Below are 19106 nucleotides of genomic sequence, written 5' to 3'. Positions count from 1 at the left end.
CCTGTAAAATGTGCATATACCTGAGTATTTTGTTAGTTTTATCACAAAAAGTGCGCTTCATGAAAATTATATGAAAATACAGTAATTAGTGAATATTTCTCAGTGAAAAAATACCGCACGGGCGAATTTTCCACTAATAATGGCTAGATATGTTCCACAGAGAAACCCACGAATCGTGAGTCCTAATCCGGAGAACGAATATGGAGCTTTCTACCGCATCGCATGGTTTTTAAAATGCACAACTGAATTGTAGTTGTGGTTGTTTTCCTTGTTGAGGACTGTAAGGTTCATGGTAAGAAAACTGTACAAGAAAAGGAAATGACAAGAAAAATGTGTCAGAGTTTGGTGCTAAGGATTTAAAAGGGGCCGTTTGTTTTCCGTATGACACTTGTCTGGCGATGGTTGGTTTTTGCCAGGTAGTTCTAGTCTTTGGGTATGCAGGATTTTTTTTTTTTAGATTATTTACTTATATTCACTTTTGGTTTTTACTAGAGATGTTGCAGGAAAAATTAAGTTATACTGTATGTTCGTTTTTGATATTTTTGTTTACACCAAGTTTAGATTTTTTTTAACTATCTTAAAGTATGTTTCATTGTGATCTTTCTTATTTTCAGTGCCAAATGGGCCCAAAGACCAGGTAAATATAACCAGAAGATGGGATTCCAGCATGCGTTCTTGTTCTTGGGTAACGTATAGCATGGTGGTATCATGAAGTTTTACCAAATTAAGCCAGATTTCTACAATTTTTTTTTCATTCAAATGAATAGTACTTATTTTTGATATCCTTTCATAATGCAGTTGTGAAGCAGTAGTTGCAAATGTCTGGTGCGTCAGTTTCAGTCCTAACAAAACAAAAATATATACATTGGACAAAACAAAAATAGATACATTTTATTAGAAGTTGTATCCTTGAGGAGGGAATTGTTGTGTAGTTGTTGTTATAATACAAATGTTGAAGATCAAAGTTTAGAGACAGTATTGGTTAGAAGTGCATGTGAGATGCTGGTGAAGTCTGAGTGTGACAGATGCTTTGTTTTTTCTCTAAAGTAAAGCTTAGAAAAGCTTCGTGTGTTGTAGGTTCCTCATTGGACGGGTCGGTATCGTTCTTGGCTAGCACTCCGCCTGGTCCGTGTTCAATTCTCCAACCGCCACGAAGAATTAGAGGAATTTATTTCTGGTGATAGAAATTCATTTCATTATAATGTGTCTGATTCCACAACAAACTGTAGGTTCTGTTGCTAGGTAACCAGCGTTTTCTAACCATGAAATGAATCTAACTCTTCGAAAGCCAGCCCTAGAGAGCTGTTAATTAGCTCAGTGGTCTGGTTAAACTAAGGTAAACTTACTACTGTGTTGGGTGTAAGATTTACAGGAGATTAATCACTGCAAATTATAATAGGCCGGAATCCTGTGAAAACCAAACACCTCCATGCGTTGTTCCCATAGGCAGCTATGTAATGAAACTAAATTTAGATTTAGAAAGGTTATTTGTCAGTTGAGCTCTTTACTGAGCGTCTTCCTTGAGTGTTAATGTAGTTTGATGAAGTGAAAGAAATCTGACTTGTGAACTGTCATGAGTAGAACCTTCTGAATAGGAAATATGCTTTAAGGTGTATATGGAGTATTTGAAGTTTTTTCTGTACATACAGTGAGTGAAAGAAGTTGACTGTGAGTGATGGGAAAAGTCAAAAGGATGGGTATTTAAAATAATTGTTGAATTCCCTTATTGTCTTCCATAATGGAAAGGGGTAGCATACTTTTGCTTCCTTTTTATCGTTACTAGAATGTTTTATTCTGCTCTAGAATGTTTTATTCTGCTCAGAATTGTAGAGGATTTGCATTGTTCTTAAAGTAATACTATACTTTAGTTTAATCCCGGACGTTTATAACTAAGTGATTGTTGAAAGTGTATATGTACTGTTTGGTTTATTAACATTTTTTTAATTTATAATATACCCTTGAGGAAGCATGTTCAGGACAGGCCAAAGAAATCTGTTAGACTCTTGAATAGTATAGTTAATATATATAATTCAGTTACAAACTCGCAAGAAAATTTGCAGTCAAATACCACCAATAAAGTTTGGGTCATCATTCCCATTGAACACTAATCAAAAGACCCTGTATATACTGAAGTGGCCCATTTTCCTAAATACAGGATGGTCCCATTGACTGTTTATATCATCACTTAAATCATTTGCAATACGCTGCACAGTAAAAAGTAGTAGATAGTACAAGCCCAACATTTCACTCTGTTTCATAACAGTGACCAGACAAATAACTATAAGCAGACACCATCCCACTTACAAAGATTTAACTTAAAAACATTCTGAGGTACAAACAGGATCACAAGTTAAAATTGTGTTCAGAGCGCTCTCCTTTTGCCACCCATAAGTTCAAATACTGTTTTGCGCACCTAATCTGTACATATGTACAGTGTATTGCATTTTAGGATGAAAAAGTGTGTAGTACTGAATTTATTTTATATCATACTGTACTGAAATAGGCATGAAGAGGACAGTAACCAACTTAAAAACAGTTCCACATTCAAACGGCCATCCGGAATGTAACTCTTTTGTAAGTAGGGTGGTGTTTGTAGTTCTTAAAGTGTTTTGATGCTTTGTACCTTCTGTAAAGTAATTAGACTTGAATGCCATATAGCATATTCTTTGACCATCTTTAAGATGTCAAAGATGACCATCCTGACAATTACTTTTGTATTCATTGCTTGAGATTCAGTTTAACTTTGGCGCAGAATTACTCCTCATTCCAGAGTTACACAAGTCCCATGACATCTTCGATGGCTGCGGCTGCTGCTGCTTCTGACCCATATATGTCCTCTTACTATATGACCTCCACCCCATACCAGGTAAAGTTTGATGTTTATCAAATGCATTATTTTGATTGGATAATAACTAATTTGGGGAGAACTACAAGTGATGTAATGTAGGAAAATGTAATTTACTGAGTGGCAGAAGCCATGGAAGCCACCATAGTCATTGAAAAGGTTCTTATAGCATTTTCTTTCAATTGTCTAATTATTCTCACTAGAACAGTAAGCTTCAGAGCCCCAAATATTTCTGTACAAAAGTTTATGTTCCACAGTTCTTATGTAAGGGGTAAGTATTAAGAGGCACGCCATAGGTAAAAGGTCCCATTGTATTATAAATTTTAACTTTGGCCCCACCTTGTTTAGGGAAATGGCTTAATGTTCAAAAAGATAAGTTTATGCTGTACATTCATTAGCAATAGTATTAAGGGATAGTGTGGATTTTTATGTGGAATGTGCAAAATCTTTTTCAGCTTTTTGTTAATCATAAGTTTTATCTTTTTGAGTAAGTATAGATAAATTGTCAAGGTTTTGAGGCTGTTTTGATAGCACTCTCTCTTTAGTATTGAAATATTACCTTTTTGATTTTTATAATTCATAGCCAATATGATGGTAAAATTTGCATTTCTCTGGAAGTACTTTAAAACATAATTTGATATAAAATCTTGAAAATGAGAATTCGGATTCATATTTTCCCCCTTTGGTATTGTTTATTCATTTTGATATATAACCAGAATTGTTAGTTTTATTTCTACCCTTAAATGTGTAGAACTAGTTTTTCATATCTTCTGTTCTTTCAGGCATTCGGTGTTGGTGACGGAACTTGGAGTAATGGGGGCGATCACATGCAGACTTTCCTTGGTGGATATGGCGGCCAAATGGGCTATGACTCTCACAGCGCCATTGATGGTATGTTCAGCAGTGGCAGTTTTGGTGGCTTCAACCCTCCAGGATTTAACTACAGTTTTCATGGAAATGGTGATTACAACGCTTGGGGTGGTTCTGATGTACGCGGGGGCAGCAAACAGTATGATGATTACTATCAGCGGGACAATGTTTACACCGATGATCGTGTCAAGGTGTTAGACCAAGGTGTGCAAGGCCTTACCTTAGCAGATCCAAAAAGTGCTCAAGATTTACCAAGGGATGGGGGAGCTAGTGGTGCCAAAGGCACAACAACAAATGGAAATGGAGGTGGAGTCGAGGTTAAGCCCAGTGGTGGGAGCAGCCCTGGAGGTGAAACATCAGTTGGACTTGGGCAACCAAAGAAAGGCATATCATGGGCTAGTATTGCTTCACAGCCAGCCAAACCTCAACCTAACCGACGTAGAGACAAAACCACAATGTCCTCTATTGTCCCAGGGCGTCACATGGACATTGGCACTTGGGAAGGAAAAAATGGCAGTGGACCAAAGCCTGTGGCTCCTCCTCCAGTTCCTAGACCTGCTTGGGAGGCTCCGAGAGGTGGCTCACGTTCCACCACCTCCACTTCTTACTCCACGCCCCCACCACCCCGCACACCACCACAGGGACCCCCCACTCACCAAGTGCAACAACCAGGACAGCAGCAACAACAGTCTGGACCACAACAGCAGCAGTCCTCCCCACAGCAGATGCAGGCATCACCTCAACAGCACCAACACCAGCAGCATCCCCAGCAGGCACCTCAGCATCATCAGCAGCACTTGCACCAACAGCATCCTCACCAGCAGCATCAACATCAGCAACAAATGCCATCATCACCCCAGCAGCAGCAGCAGCAACCTCCACCTCCCTTGCTGCAGACTGGTGGGATGCACCACGGTCAGATGGATTTGCCACCATCTCCCCAGGGGGGTCCCCAAATGTCTGTGGCCCAGCGCGCACCCTTGCCACATGTTCCAGGACAGATCCCAGCTGAGCTGCAGCCGGATGATCCAATCCTGGAAGGACTTCGAATGCGCAATGACTATAACCCTAGTGACTTTGATCTTAATCCAAAGAATGCTAGATTCTTTGTTATTAAATCGTACTCAGAGGATGATATTCATCGATCCATAAAGTATGAGATTTGGTGTTCCACGGAGCATGGAAACAAGCGGTTGGATGCTGCTTATCGTGAAAGGGAGGGTAAAGGTCCAGTGTATCTCTTTTTCTCTGTTAATGGATCTGGACATTTTTGTGGATTAGCACAGATGATATCACCAGTGGACTACAACAGCTCATCATCTGTGTGGGCTCAAGATAAGTGGAAGGGACAGTTTCATGTAAGGTGGATTTATGTGAAAGATGTGCCTAACAATCAGCTTCGGCACATTAGGTTGGAAAACAACGAGAACAAACCAGTCACAAACTCGCGTGACACTCAGGAAGTCCCATATGAAAAGGGTAAAATGGTAGGTACTCTAGATTTTTTTCTTTCAGAAATTAATTTTTAGTTTAATTTGGTTTCAGGTGGCTGGAGTGCTGTTGTAAATCCCTCACCCTGTCTGGTGTAAAAGTCTCTTTTTGGGCATTACAGTATCTTCAAATCCATTGGGAACGAGAAATGCTGTTAAGAATGTTCTGATTACAAATGTTTGTTTATTTTTGATATTGGTTTTAAATAATTGTTTTTTAGATGCCATGTTTTCCAAGTAGGTTTCATAGTTCCAAGGAATTGATTTAGTTTTGGAATTTAGTTGGTAGGTAGTGAGGTCCCCATTGTTTCATACTGGTGGATGCTCATACTTCAGAATTTGTTGGCATATTTAAATTAAATAGACAAAGAATGCATAGCTTTGGTGGAGGAGACCATATTTATGGTCAGAATGTGTATTTCATATGAACTTGAAAGCTTCTTAGGCAACTCTGGGTACTTGGTCCCTTTAATGTTTTTTTGTTCTCATCCTGTTGTGTTAATGCTTTCTTTTTTTTGTTTTTATTTTCTCTTGAGCTTTCAGTATGTGTTCTAAAGAAATTGTATAGGCTCTCATATTCCTTCAAGGACAGAGAATTGCATCTGAAAGAATGTTCTGAGGTCCAAACCTTTTTATAGGTTTGATATATTTTCAGTTTTTTTGTGTGAGAGAGTTGATATTTTTGGAAAGTTATTTTCTGCAATATGAGGTTTTTTGGCTTTTAAAGATTTTTTTTTAGTTTATTGCAATTTTTCCATTGTAAAGAGTGAGGCCGGTCATGGCAAAAAGAGGTTTGGAACTACGGGTAAGTACAGTATTGTGAGAAAATTTTGTCAGCGTGTTTATCCATCAGTTTTTATCTAAAAGTTTTGTCAAAGAAGGCATAAGAATTTAAGTTTATTGCAGAAGAGATGCAGCTGATTATTATGTTGTATAGTCTGTGGGACAATTGATTTTTATTTTATTAAAGTTAAAAGTTAAAGTCCTCCTGGGCCTGTGTAGGCTCATAGGGCAGGCACTGATCTGTTTCTTGGGCTGACAGCCAGTTGTGGGGGACAGGTCCCAATGCCTATGACATGTGGCCAGTGTGTTGCTAGGCCCACTGTTTGACTCCCCAGCCCGAGGGCTGGTACCTAGTCTCCTACTGAACCTCTTGGGTTTTTTTGGACCTTTAGGTTGATGGGCTGCTTGATTTTATAGTGGCGCAATCTGAGGCTTTGAACCCCGGCCCTCTCGACTGGTAGCCGAGAATCATACCACTGCACCACCAAAATTTATTTCAGCTTATTTATTTCAGCTTATTGCCAAATGACTGCTCTGCTGCAAGCAAGATGTTGAGTTGTTAGTCACTGGAGTTGAGTAATCAGGGTATTTTCCTGCACAACTGAAACAAGATTAAGTGTAGATATGTATTTGTATGTATGGAAGTCTTAATTTACCTGTATGAGAAGCAAATAAAAGTTCAGTTATGTCCAAACAAGATTTTATTGTTGGTAATATTAAAAATTACCAATTAATTTCGAATAGGAAATAAACCATGCATAATTCAGGTACATAAGATACTGAGAAGTTAGAAATTTAAAGACAAAAACTTAAAAAGTCTTTTAACTCCTTTTAAATATACCATTATGCATTAAATTTTGATGAACAATATTGATTTAGAATATTATCATGCAGGTAACAGTGTAAGTTACTATTCTGTTGATATCCTTTTAATTAGTAGGCTCCTAGACAAAAGGTTAATTTTTGTGGTTGAAAAATTTTATATTTTCTTCAAGAAGATTTAGAATTAAGGTGAAGCTTTGAAAAAGAATTACTAATACTGTGGAATGTACATACAGAATGAAGCTGAGTGTTATAAATAGTTTCTAACACCGTGTATTAATCTGGTCTAAAAGGTGGCTGTGTTGTCAAGTGAGCAGTCTTTATTAGGGACCTCTGAAGTACTGAAAGAACTCGTGTACTGTAGTGATTTTTAGGAATAGTGTAAAAGGTCAGAAGGACTCGACTTTTTCATGATTATGAGCAGTACATTGGAATTACATTGAGTGGGCACAGATGGGGTTGTGGTAAACTATGTATTTAGGAACTTGGAACGTCTTTATAGGAAGCAAGTAAAGTAGGCATAGATAGTTAAAAAGTTAATTTTTCACAAAAAGTGTACAAGCATTGCTTCAATGAAGGGATTCCTTAGGTCCCAGCACTTGGCCCTTGGCCTAAATTATATATTCCATTCCATTCCATTCCTTGGGTATCTTGAATGTCTGGTGAAGTAAGGTGTTAGCTTATGGATGTACATTTATTTTTAATTGCCTCTGTTGCCTTTGAAATGAACTTTAAATTACAGTAAGAACCAATACATTGAAGCAGTTCATTGGACAGATTCATGATATTTAAATCTTGAAGTAATTAATAGTTAATGCAACACCTAGCTCTTGTGACACAGCTAAGAAGCTGGGCTGAATTAAACGAATTATGATAGTGTTACTATTTAGACCAAGGCACAGCAGTAAAGTAGTCATGATAGTATTACTATTCAAATCGAGAAACAGAAGTAAATTAATGCTTTATAACGTAAGCTAAATTCTCACGAATAATAGATTTGTTCCACAGAACTGTCAAGTAGGATTTGGTAGGCATAAGGTACATATGCACTTAGGTGTGCAAGCTTTTGGTTGTGTGACAGTAAGCCGAACAGTTTTTTGGTGCTAACATTGAAATTAGGTCAGATATTAAACCTACCCCTTGTTTCATATTATAAGCCATAATCACTAATTGAGTTGCAGTTTCCATAGTACCATGCAAGTTTTCACACTCATTTTAGAGAGTGGATTATTCTTTGCATATGTCAATAATTTGCCAACATTTGTTAGAGTGATACTTGTGATTTTTATGAGCTTTATTTTGTAACTATCATTAATAATGTTTTCTTTTTGGTATACAGTACAGTCTCTCAAATTGGTCAGTTTTCATTGGCAAAGATTACATTTTACAGTCCCCAAGCAGTCATAACACTAGCATCACTCTAAGACTTGTTGCAACTTGAATTGTGCCCTCAAATATACAGTGCAGTACCTACACAGTAGCAAGATTGAAGTCATGCAAAGTGGGAGGGAATTTGCTATCTGTTGGATTTAGGTTTAAAATTTGTGTTAGTTATTTTTTAACAGAATTTTGAATGTATTTATCCAGAAATGAAGTTATGTGGCCAACTTCAGTGACAGGTTAAAACAATTTTATGTCCAGCTATTAATGGAAAGTAATATATACTATATCACTTATTGGGAAATGGTGTCATGTGCAAGTCACCATGAAGGAAATTTTATCAAGTTGATTAGATGAAAAAATAGTTAATTCAGACCAGTGATTTAAAGATCTTAGGTCTCATAGAGCTGGTAATCAGGTTTTATTTTAGAGGCGAAGTCTTTTTCATGAATCTTTCCATTAGGTTAGGGTTTATTTTACTCTTATCCTCTCTCTGGTTTTTTTTTTTTTGTTAGAGTTTAAAAATGTTCAGTTTTATTCTGTTACATCTGTAGCCAGCATGAATTGTATTTGCTTTTTTTGTTGGTCATTCTCACGCTGGCTTTCCCATTCATTTTGTCATTCATTCAAACTGGAACCTCATTACAGTTGTCCTGCATTATCTGCAGATTCAGCATGCGAGGTTTAAATTACCAACAGTTGGAGAATTTAAAAAATTAGAATTAGAAAAATCCTCAAAATTGCATTGTTTGATTTAAGATTTAGCTTAGGTGGCCCTCAATTTGACCAGCAACCTATGTGACTCATCTCTGCACCACTACTCTTTTGTTCAGCTTTAACTTTGTTTTGCTAATATGCCCATGTTATTTCCTTTGTCTAGTCTGTATTGTAAAATTTATGGTGAATATGGCCCCAAATTGCAAGAGTAGCGGTAAAGGCAAACTCTGCCAAGCTCAAGGGAGCCCAAGCGGTGCTGTTTTTCAAGTCAGAAAACTGAAGTTCTTATGTAGTGCATGAAGAGGAAAACCTGTATCAGTATTGGACAGAATGTTCGAGGAAAACCAGTCAGTCGCTTGGGGTATTGTGAAACGGAGAAAGAATTTTGCTGCTTATGCTTCTATCCTCTGAGAAGTCAAAGGAATGTCTGTGGGGGAGTGGGGTTAATGCGTGTAGAAGACATAAGCACAAAACATACTCTGGTGGACAGCTGTGTGTTTTGTTAAAAATCATCCAGTGTACAATAGGACTGTGCAGTTGTCTGTGAGACTGAATAATGTAAAATCTTTTATGTTGAGTGAGAATGGTTCGTGCAGTTCTGCAACAGATGAGATCTCAAAAAGTTGATGGGAGAATTGTGTCTGCTGATGAATATACAGCTACCAGATTTTTGGAATTTCAGATATTTATTAAGGACAAATACTCCTGGTTCTTCGTGAAGGTGCTGTTTTGAACATGCATCCATAAAACTGGCTAAAGGTTCTAGGTATGGAAATAACATGTTGGTATGATAGCATTGCAGGTCATAGGGTCAAGCTAGGCATGATTTACTGGGCAAACAGTCATTTGAAAGAAGATTGTGAGGATCACTGCCATTTTGTTTCAAGAAATTGTTTGGTAGAAAGGGCTGGAATTCAAAGTTCTCGTAGTAAAAGGCAATGCACCTGGCCATCCTGAGTGTATAGATAAGAAGAAGATTTTGAGTCTGTTTTTACCCCTCAGCATGATGTCATTGCTGGATTCAGATTTTTGTCTCATCTGAAGAGCCATAGATACAGTTCTTGACCTCAAGGTAATGGAATGCTGGAAATCATCCACCAGGGCTGATGCCATAACTTCCTTAAAGCTGGAATGGATGGATAAAAACTAGGAATGGTCAGTGCTGATGGGATCCTTTGTGGAGTGAAGTTGTCTGATATAAGAGGCTTCCCTTGAATTGATGGAGAAGTCCAGAAGATTCTGTGTATAGCAGGAAAAGTCAATTAAGAAGTGGTTGTGGATATGATAGATAAGAATAAGAACATGTTTAAGGCTATAAAGTTTTAAAAATGGGAAAAGAGAATTTAATTCACAGACTAAAGAGAGAGATGTTTTGATTTGTGCACAACCTTTATAAGACAGAAGTATAGAATATCTTGACATATAAAATGCCTGTAAGAACACTAAAGAATTACAGCCAAAGCACAGATTACTTGATAAATTTAAAAGAAAAAGAATATGCCTTTTTTCAATTTTATTCTTAAAAAGCAGTCTTGTTTCAACAAACGGAATTTATCTACTTCATCTGTTCCTCCTAACATCTCAGAATCTCAGGCGAGAAGTCCTTTATTCTTTGATGTTTCAAGCTCATTAGAAGTAGATGAACCTTTGGATGTTGTATCATCTGGAGCGTCATAGCCTAACACAGTGCAGTGTCACTTTGCATAGTTATTGTACGTAATGTTAGTCTCATAAAATTTTGTCAACATAGAAGAAGAGTTGTGAGTACCCAGTGCATTTTTTTTTTTTTTTCAAGAAAAAGAAAAAGAGGTACACATTTATGCAAGTACTGTACATGTAGCATAAAGATATATTGTTAAAGAAAAATTTTTAAATGGTTCGTTAAGGGGGCGAGAGCTTTTTTTTAATATTGGTTTTATTTTTTTTATAGGTATGTTGCATAGATGATGATGACCATCATCATTATTGTTATTGTTATTGTAATTGCACATGTATTGATAATGTATAAGACATGTAAAGTTGGCCATCAGGAATTTTTGTATATTGTATGTATACATGCAATCCATTCTGGTTTGTTAATTATTTTGTTACTTTTTCAAAGAGTGATAAAAAAGAAAATGGTATGTACTTATACGTGTATTCTTGCATGGGGTTTGTTATTCTCTTCCTTTTCACGCAAATATTCTTGGCCTTGGAACCAGTTTAAATGACAAATTTTGGAAGTAATTTGTAATATGTATTTTTCCTAACATACAAAACCTGAGGTCTTTACATACACTGCCCACCTCGAGCCACCCCTCATTTTGTTTTGGGCTGTAAGGCAAATGGTTGTGCAACTCAGCAAAGGGAGGTGGTGAGGGTGCCCCTCGCTCATCCCACCGGTAGTTCAACTACTGAACAACCTTGTTGTGTAGAATAGCCTGCTCTAGTCCGCGCTGAGGGTAATTCCTATGGAAAGACCGAAGGTTTGTATGAGAAAAAATACAAATTGCTTCCAAAATTTGCCATACTGTAAACTACGTTTCTCTGTTGCAATGATGGGTAGAATAGAAGAGACTGGTGCAAGAGCCCAGCACATTTGGGGAATGAATATTAAAATATTCTCATTTTTGCAGGTGCTAAAAATAATAAACCAGTTTCAGCACTCAACCTCTATTTTTGATGATTTCTCTCATTATGAGAAACGACAAGAAGAAACTGAGACCCGCAGGAATCCAGGCCCCCCTTACAAAGTAAGTGTGTGTGGCCTAATTTTCTTGAAATTTCTTGTAATTCCAGTGGTGTTAGAAAAGATAGGAACAGGTGGATTTATTTACTGATGTTGACTTCCCGTCATATGCACAGTCACAGCTGATAGAGTTGTTGAATTCCTGTATCAGTCTATTCATGTATAGATAAAATAATAGCAGTTGAATATTTCAGGTTGGGGAATAATGTTTAGCAAACTACTTTTTTGTAATTAGCCTACATTTTAATAATTTATGACAAGGCTGATTTTAGGTTATTGTAGTTTTGAAACTGAATTTATTTTAGAAAACTGTAGACATATGTAAATTGTCAGAAATAACAATCCAATATAGGTAATTCTCAAGTTGTCATATCATCTTTCATTCAATGAACATTTACAGAAGTAAGCATATTGCAACATTTTAATTTGTACTTAAGATCAGACATTGATTTAGAGTTGTGGTAGAAATGACAAGTGTCAGTGGAATTAAGATGCTTGTTAGCTTGTTCATTAGGAAATCAACTTTTATTTGCATTTTCCTCATATGTGATTAGTTACCTTGAGGGATAATACTATTAAGGGAGGTCCTTTATAGGAACTACGAGTATTCCACCCAGTTGCATGCTAGTTTCTATAACAGTATTGTTGTCATGTTAAGCACTGTTGATATTACTGTGGTGAGTATTTATGGCTTTGAAATATTGCTTAAAATCAAAAGCATACATACAACTTATGTTAGACCTGTATCTTGCATAAACATGCAAGTCTGAGCTTGAATACATGTAATTGTTTCTTCATGCATATAAAAATTATCCTGTAGTGTCGCTTTTGGTCCTGTTGTGTATTATTAAATTCAGTTGTTCATTGGTTATGTTAGCATTGATTCAGTGTTGGCAAAGATTACATAGGAATACTGGATTTTGAGTTCAAAGGCTCATACATTTGTTGTGATAGGAATTAATTTTCCTGTTGTCTAAACGTTTTCATGTATTTTTCATTCATGTTAAAAGTAATTCATTTTATGTTCATTTCAAATTGATAGATTTTGATTCAATAGATATTAAACATATCTGTCTGTAATAGGGATATAAGCAGCAGTTAATAAATGTAAGGTAGTTAATTCTCAAAGAAATAAGTGTTACTCAAATTTTGATGATCTAAACTTGAAGCATCACTCAAGAATTTGTTGTTGTTGTTGATTTGGTAATAGTTTAAATCAATAAAACAAGAACTAGACCATGTAAATCTTTGTTTTCAGCAATCATTGCATTGCATTTTATATTCAGGAGGTAGTAAAAGTAAATAAAAGGACGGGAAGAACATGATGTGGCAGGTCATTAAATCATGCATCAGTTTGATTATTATACATATTCTTTATGCATTACAATCATGTTTTTGGTAAGGCTACAAAATAGTACAGTACAGTACTCAGATACAAAATTAGGTTTTTTCCTTCATCCATAGTTGCAAGTATATGATAATTAGTAATTATTTCATGCAGCATAATACTATGGTATTATAAACTACAGTACAGCAATGCAGTAGAAAGCAGAAGCTTCAGTTCTATGTGGAGAGGGATGGTGGTTATGATAATGGCTCTTGTGTTATGTTTTAAGCATGTATGTTGAACTGAGAATTGCTTGAGAGCTGAATTATTTTATTCACGAATGTAATCTTCAGTCAAACTGTTACAGCATGTTAGAAATTTGTTTGGTGAAAGTTCCTAAATACTTTGCCTAGATTGTTTGCACATTGGAGTATGTCATGCTGCCAAATTACCAAAGGTTGCAGATTCTTAGAGCAGAAATGTAGAGGTATTTAATTTTAGTTGCATAAAAATTAGGATAATTGTTTGGAGGATGTATTACTTTATTGGTGTTCAAGAAAAATAGATTTTAAAGTGGTGGTAAGTTCAGTAGCATCAGGGGACATTTTACCACAAGAAAAATAGCTGGTAAAGTGTTGGTAAGTTCAGTAGCTTAGGGGACATTTTACCGCAAGAAAAATAGCTTTTAAGTTAATGATAAGTTCAGTAGCAACAGGGGACATTTTACTGCAAGAAAAATAGCTTTTAAATTAATGGTAAGTTCAGTAGCATCAGGGAACGTTTTATTACAAGAAAAATAGCTGGTAAAGTGGTGGTAAGTTCAGAGCTTCAGGGAACTTTTTACTGCAAGAAAAATAGCTTTAAGTTCAGTAGCATAAGGGGACATTTTACTGAAGCAAAAATAGCTTTTAAAGTGGTGATAAGTTCAGTAGCTAAAGGGAACATTTTACAGCAAGAAAAATAGAAGTGGTGGTAAGTTCAGTAAGATCAGGGGTCATTTTATCACAAAAAAAAGTTTTTAAAGTGGTGGTAAGTCCAGTAGCATTAGGGGACATTTTACCACAAGCGTAATAGCTTTTAAGGGGGGCGCCAACACCACAAGGCCCCATTATAAAGTAAATGACAGTTTCTACTTTATGATTGAAGGGATGTGCTTCAAATTTTTACCACTTATTCTACAACTATTAATGAAAATTCTCTCTTGGGGAAGTTTAAAAATTGGATCTCTAAGTTCATTTGTTATGCAGTTGAAAAAATCATGATGTCACTTTTCAAAATTTATATGTAAAATTAAAAGTTGCATAGAAAAGCGATTTTCCTGGCAACAAAATAAAGATATATAGTTGTACTATACTCTTTAAAAGTTTAATTGAATTTTGTTTGGTCTTCGTGGAGAAATAAGCATTTAGTTTTGAAAAAAGTAAGTTTTGAGAAAACAGCAAAAGAAAAATATTTATGACTTTCAAAAGTCATGAGAGAATCTGAACATTTAAAGCAAGTTATCCTTATATCATTATCATCCGTTTTCTCTGACACGTCCCGTAGAGAGAATGGGATATTTTAGTGGGTGACAATTATTTTTGAATAAATTTATTTTCACTCGTTTCACATGGTTTTTTTTTTAATTTGTTGCTCACATGGCCATACAAGCCATGAAAAAAATTGTCCATGAACCAATCTAAACATGTTTTTATTAGTAACTTTTCAGGATACGTTTATTTGCATGTAAAATAGTCCAAAACAGTGAATAACTCGGACTTGATCCTATCCAGGTTCATTTGTAGACTCTCTTAAGTTTTTACAATTTGTTGTTCACAGAGCCATAAAAGAGATGAACAAAATTGTCCATGAACCAATCTAAACATTTTTTAACAATAACATTTCTAGATGTTTTTATTTACACATAAAACAGTCCAAAACATTGGTCCTAAACTTGATCCTATCCTGAATCATTCATACAGATTTTTTTTACAAGTCTTTTTTTACAATTTGTGGTTCTCAGTGTTAAACAAGTACTTAAAAAAATTGTCAATAAACCAATCTAAAAATTTTTTAATAGCATTATCACTTCAGGACATATTTATTTAGACATAAAACAATTGAAAACTGTTAATAACTAAAATTTGACAATTCCTTGAAATTTGGAAGTTGGCGCACCCCTTGAAGTGTAGCTGAGTTGAGTAGCTTCAGGGAATTTCAGAAATGTCACGGAACATTTTACCGTGAGATGTTCTTTTGCTTCCATGAATGTAAACATATTCCATCTGCCAGGAAATGGATCGAGACGATCGTCGGAACGACCGCATGGACCACCGAGAACATCGAGACCACCCAAGGGACCACAGAGACCACCGGGATAGTCGCGATCACCGGGACAGTCGTGATCACCGGGATAGTCGCGATCACCGCGACCATCGCGACCACCGGGATCATCACCGCGGTGGATTGGGTGGCGGTCGGGGCCGGGGTGGACACTACCATCACCATAGAGGTGGACGCAATTAATTGCGGATGAGAGTTGAAAGCCACTTTGTGTATTTACTATCAAGGGTAAACACCAGGGACACGATCTTACTGTGGCTTTTATTTTTTGTTTTTTTTTTTTTCTTGAAAACTTGAAAGAACCATGAGTTTCAAATACTTGATATAGACCTGGCTTGTTGAATATTCCACAAAATAATTTTGCTTCAGAAACTAATTAATTGGCTCAAAAATAAGTAGAGAAAATAAACATTGCTGGGCAGCATGGCGACGAATAATGACAGTGAGAGGTTTTAAAGCCAGTGAGTGTTATTTGTATCATGAAACTGAAGAATTGTGGTGTCCGGACCTTGAGGAGTAAAGAGAGCGTGAGCTCCCAAGAGAACTCCGGTGAAAAGATATTGCAATTAAAACAAAGAAATATAAGACATGTCCAGCTACATATACTGATGCGCCGTACAAGTGAGTGTAGCAGTGCACTGAAACACTGTTTTCGTCCACTGTTCCTGTTTAGAACGGCACCCATAGCACTGTGAGCACTTGGGCCCCCTGTTCAGCGGTAGTGACATTGCCACACATGGTGCAGTGTTGCAGCAGATGTATCATCATCACTTTCTAGAAGGAGAACATTTTGGCATCGAGAACTGCAAGGAAATGCCACTGTCATTGTTATCTTTTTGTTTCTTTCACTGTTGTGGTTAGGGAATGGAACACATTATTAATATAAATATAAATACATACATTTATATATATAAATATGTATACAGTTATATATATATATTTTTATGTACCCTTGTATATGTGTATATATTTACTATATATATAAATACTTATACATATTTATGTATATGCAAAATATATATTTAACGCTCCCCTAGTGGAACAACCGTGGATGACGGATGGAGCCCACACGAGGGACCTGAATCGCCAAGCAGAAGAGACTTTGGGGATAACCCAACTACCCCCAAAGCAGTTATATTTATGAACATCAACTTTCGAGCTGTGATTGTTATGTTATTGAATAGGGAAGTGAACAGCTATGGAAAAATACCAGTGATAATGTGCAAATGTTTCGTTTTAAAATAAATAAAAATATTGTTAAGTCATGAGGACAGGCATCGGCTGCAGAAATGCTGGTAGAGACACGTGGTATAGACCTAATAGAGCATCAGCTAGGGATGTAAAGTAGAAAAAGCATTGATAAGATGGAAAGTAGAAAAGGTGATGAAAAGAAGAAAAGATTTGTGTACCTTGGTGTTTCAATTCCTAGTGCCTGAGAGTAAGGAACCGTGTAGTTCATACAGTGATATTTTAAACAAAACAAAAAATAAACAAAAACATTGAAAATGAAAACCAAAACATTATTTGTCTCAACAGTGCCTCGAATACCTGACATAACTGTAGTTATAGTGTTTCAATTTATAACCATCAGACCATTGATATTAGGGAACTTGAGGGTTCGTTGGAATCTTGTTTAATTAAAAGTATTGTAACACTCCAAAACTTTTTCTTATCAAAAGTAACAACAAAGAGAACTAACTCCAGTGACCATAGCATTGAGAAAGTGACGCAAAAAGGAAGTGATGACAGATGAATGTTACTTAAAGGGAAACAAATTTTCAAACAAACTACACATGGGTACATGTCGTAGCTGGTATTTTGCTTGGTGGTGCTGTTAAAGGTCACTTTGTGCTTGTTAGAAAGCTGCTTTGTATCAAGACCACTCCATCCCATGTCCCACTACCCTTCATCCCTTGCAGTGTCTCTCGTCACAGAATATATTTGGGAATCTTGTCTCGGACCTCTCTAAGGACTCTAGTTGGCTGCCTCTTTGTTTGTCAGGGACATGTCAGGGATTTAGCTTTAAGAGGAATTCAGCCACCAGAGAGACACTTCATACCTATATTGATTTCTTGCACTTTCCCATCCTTTCCTCCAACCTCACTCCCTGGAGACCAAGAATCCCTTATCTATTTCGAGGTGAGAACATAAGGTCATTGCTTAGTTCATGTCATTGATAATTATTGCCAGCATTATTTTTATTATGGTTATTACTGATATGATTAACATTTTAGTTGTGGCACATTGGGCTTCTGTAATCTAGTGTTAAAAGATGCACTGACATGGTTTTGTGTTTCAGAAAGTATTAAGTGTTGAAGAGGAAGTGGAGTTGATATAAGTTGTAGAGTCAGTTGCATGAATTATAAAGTTGTATTTTCTCATTTGAAATTGTGTGTGAGAGGTATCTGGACAGTGTGCGTGTTTGCATATGTTTAACATAACAGAAGAAACAAAACACTGACATGGTAGTGTACATAACACAAAGCAGGAAAGAAGGAAAACAATCACTTATTAGAAACAGTAGAAAAGACAAAATTGTATTACAAACAAAATTAGAATAGGTACTGGTGAAAACTGAAAATTGACTGTATACTCTAAATTTTAATCAGAACTGAAAGAAAAACTTTAAAAAAATGAAGAAACCGGGAAGAAAAATAATAGCACGAAGGGTTACTTGTGACTTGATTCGAGATTTAAAAGTTCATTTTGGCTAGGGCATAACTTACGAAGCTGTGTGTAGTTAAGCCTATCAAAGGTAGGTTGGTTAAAGTGTAAATAAGGATTGACTTTACATGTGACAATTGGTATTGTGTGAATTTTATGGTACATGTGTTGAAGACAAAAGATTGTAAAGAAGGACAAGAAGATACAAATTGTGAATAAAAACATGTCCAGTATTCCGAATGATCAAAATTCCAGTGCAAGAAAAAAATACAAATTTATAGAATTAGGAATGAAAATAATAAAGAATATTTAAGAGGAAAGAGAGCAGGAAAGATGAAAACAGTAATTCAAGTAGATTTGGTCTTGGTATAGGTATGATCAGCCATCCCCAAACTTCTTACAAAAACTATTTCAAAATAAAAGCCATGAAGAAGTAAAGGCAGAAATGTGAAGGTCCGTTTGTATGAAATATTGTTCACTGGATAAATTCAGCTTCACATTTCCTTTGCCAACATTATTTGATTATGCAAACTGAAATTCTGGAAGAAAATTAAAGTAAAATAAAGAGCAAAATTTGAAATGGCCGTGAAGTCAGACCTTCCCCGTATGTCAGTGGCATGCCTATTCTAAGGGTAGATTTGCACAGGCAGAAATATTCCCTGGATTTTCTTCTCAATATGTAATTTTACTTAATGTGAAAAGGGAAATTGGACAACAACCAGTACCTGTGCAGTTTATAGCAACATCTAGAATAGAAGTATACCTTAGATATCATACAAAAGCCCCACTCATTGATCTTGTCTTGGCTATCAAGTGGTTGACTGATGTACAAGGTACTTATACTTAAGGGATCAAGTACCACTGAGGACAGAACTGAAATATAGGATATAATTTAATTTTCTTTTGCTTTCACACACCTAAATCTGTACAAGTCATGTAGAAAAGAACAAATATTAGTGAATTCAACAGATAATTTTACATTATCGTAAATGTTGTAAGGGATTATATATCAAGTATTCAACATGATAGCTGGATGTTATAGTGTAAATAAAAAAAGTTGAAAAAACACTTGACATTAAAAAGCAGCAAGCAGAAATACAGGTTAGCCTTGTCTCAAGTTATACAAGTATTGATAATTCTGTGTTCCAAGTACTGTAG

The 19106-nt window shown here is 36.0% G+C and overlaps 1 protein-coding gene across 2 annotated transcripts in view; it reads left to right on the top strand.

Annotated features, from left to right (window-relative positions):
• Positions 1-16520, top strand: part of Ythdf (YTH domain-containing family protein) — a 30198-nt gene extending 13678 nt beyond the window's left edge. For both annotated transcript variants that reach the window (XM_067085739.1, XM_067085740.1), the window contains exons 2-6: positions 615-637; positions 2753-2866; positions 3628-5202; positions 11523-11639; positions 15234-16520. In XM_067085739.1, the coding sequence (XP_066941840.1) occupies positions 615-637; positions 2753-2866; positions 3628-5202; positions 11523-11639; positions 15234-15467 (2063 nt within the window). In that variant the 3' untranslated portion in view covers positions 15468-16520. The remainder of the gene's footprint in view (positions 1-614; positions 638-2752; positions 2867-3627; positions 5203-11522; positions 11640-15233) is intronic.
• The last annotated feature ends 2586 nt before the right edge of the window (positions 16521-19106 follow it).

Source organism: Macrobrachium rosenbergii, chromosome 42 (genome assembly GCF_040412425.1).
Source record: "Macrobrachium rosenbergii isolate ZJJX-2024 chromosome 42, ASM4041242v1, whole genome shotgun sequence".
In the NCBI taxonomy this organism is placed as follows: Eukaryota; Metazoa; Arthropoda; class Malacostraca; order Decapoda; family Palaemonidae; genus Macrobrachium; species Macrobrachium rosenbergii.
This window is presented reverse-complemented; position numbering and strand designations above follow the sequence as displayed.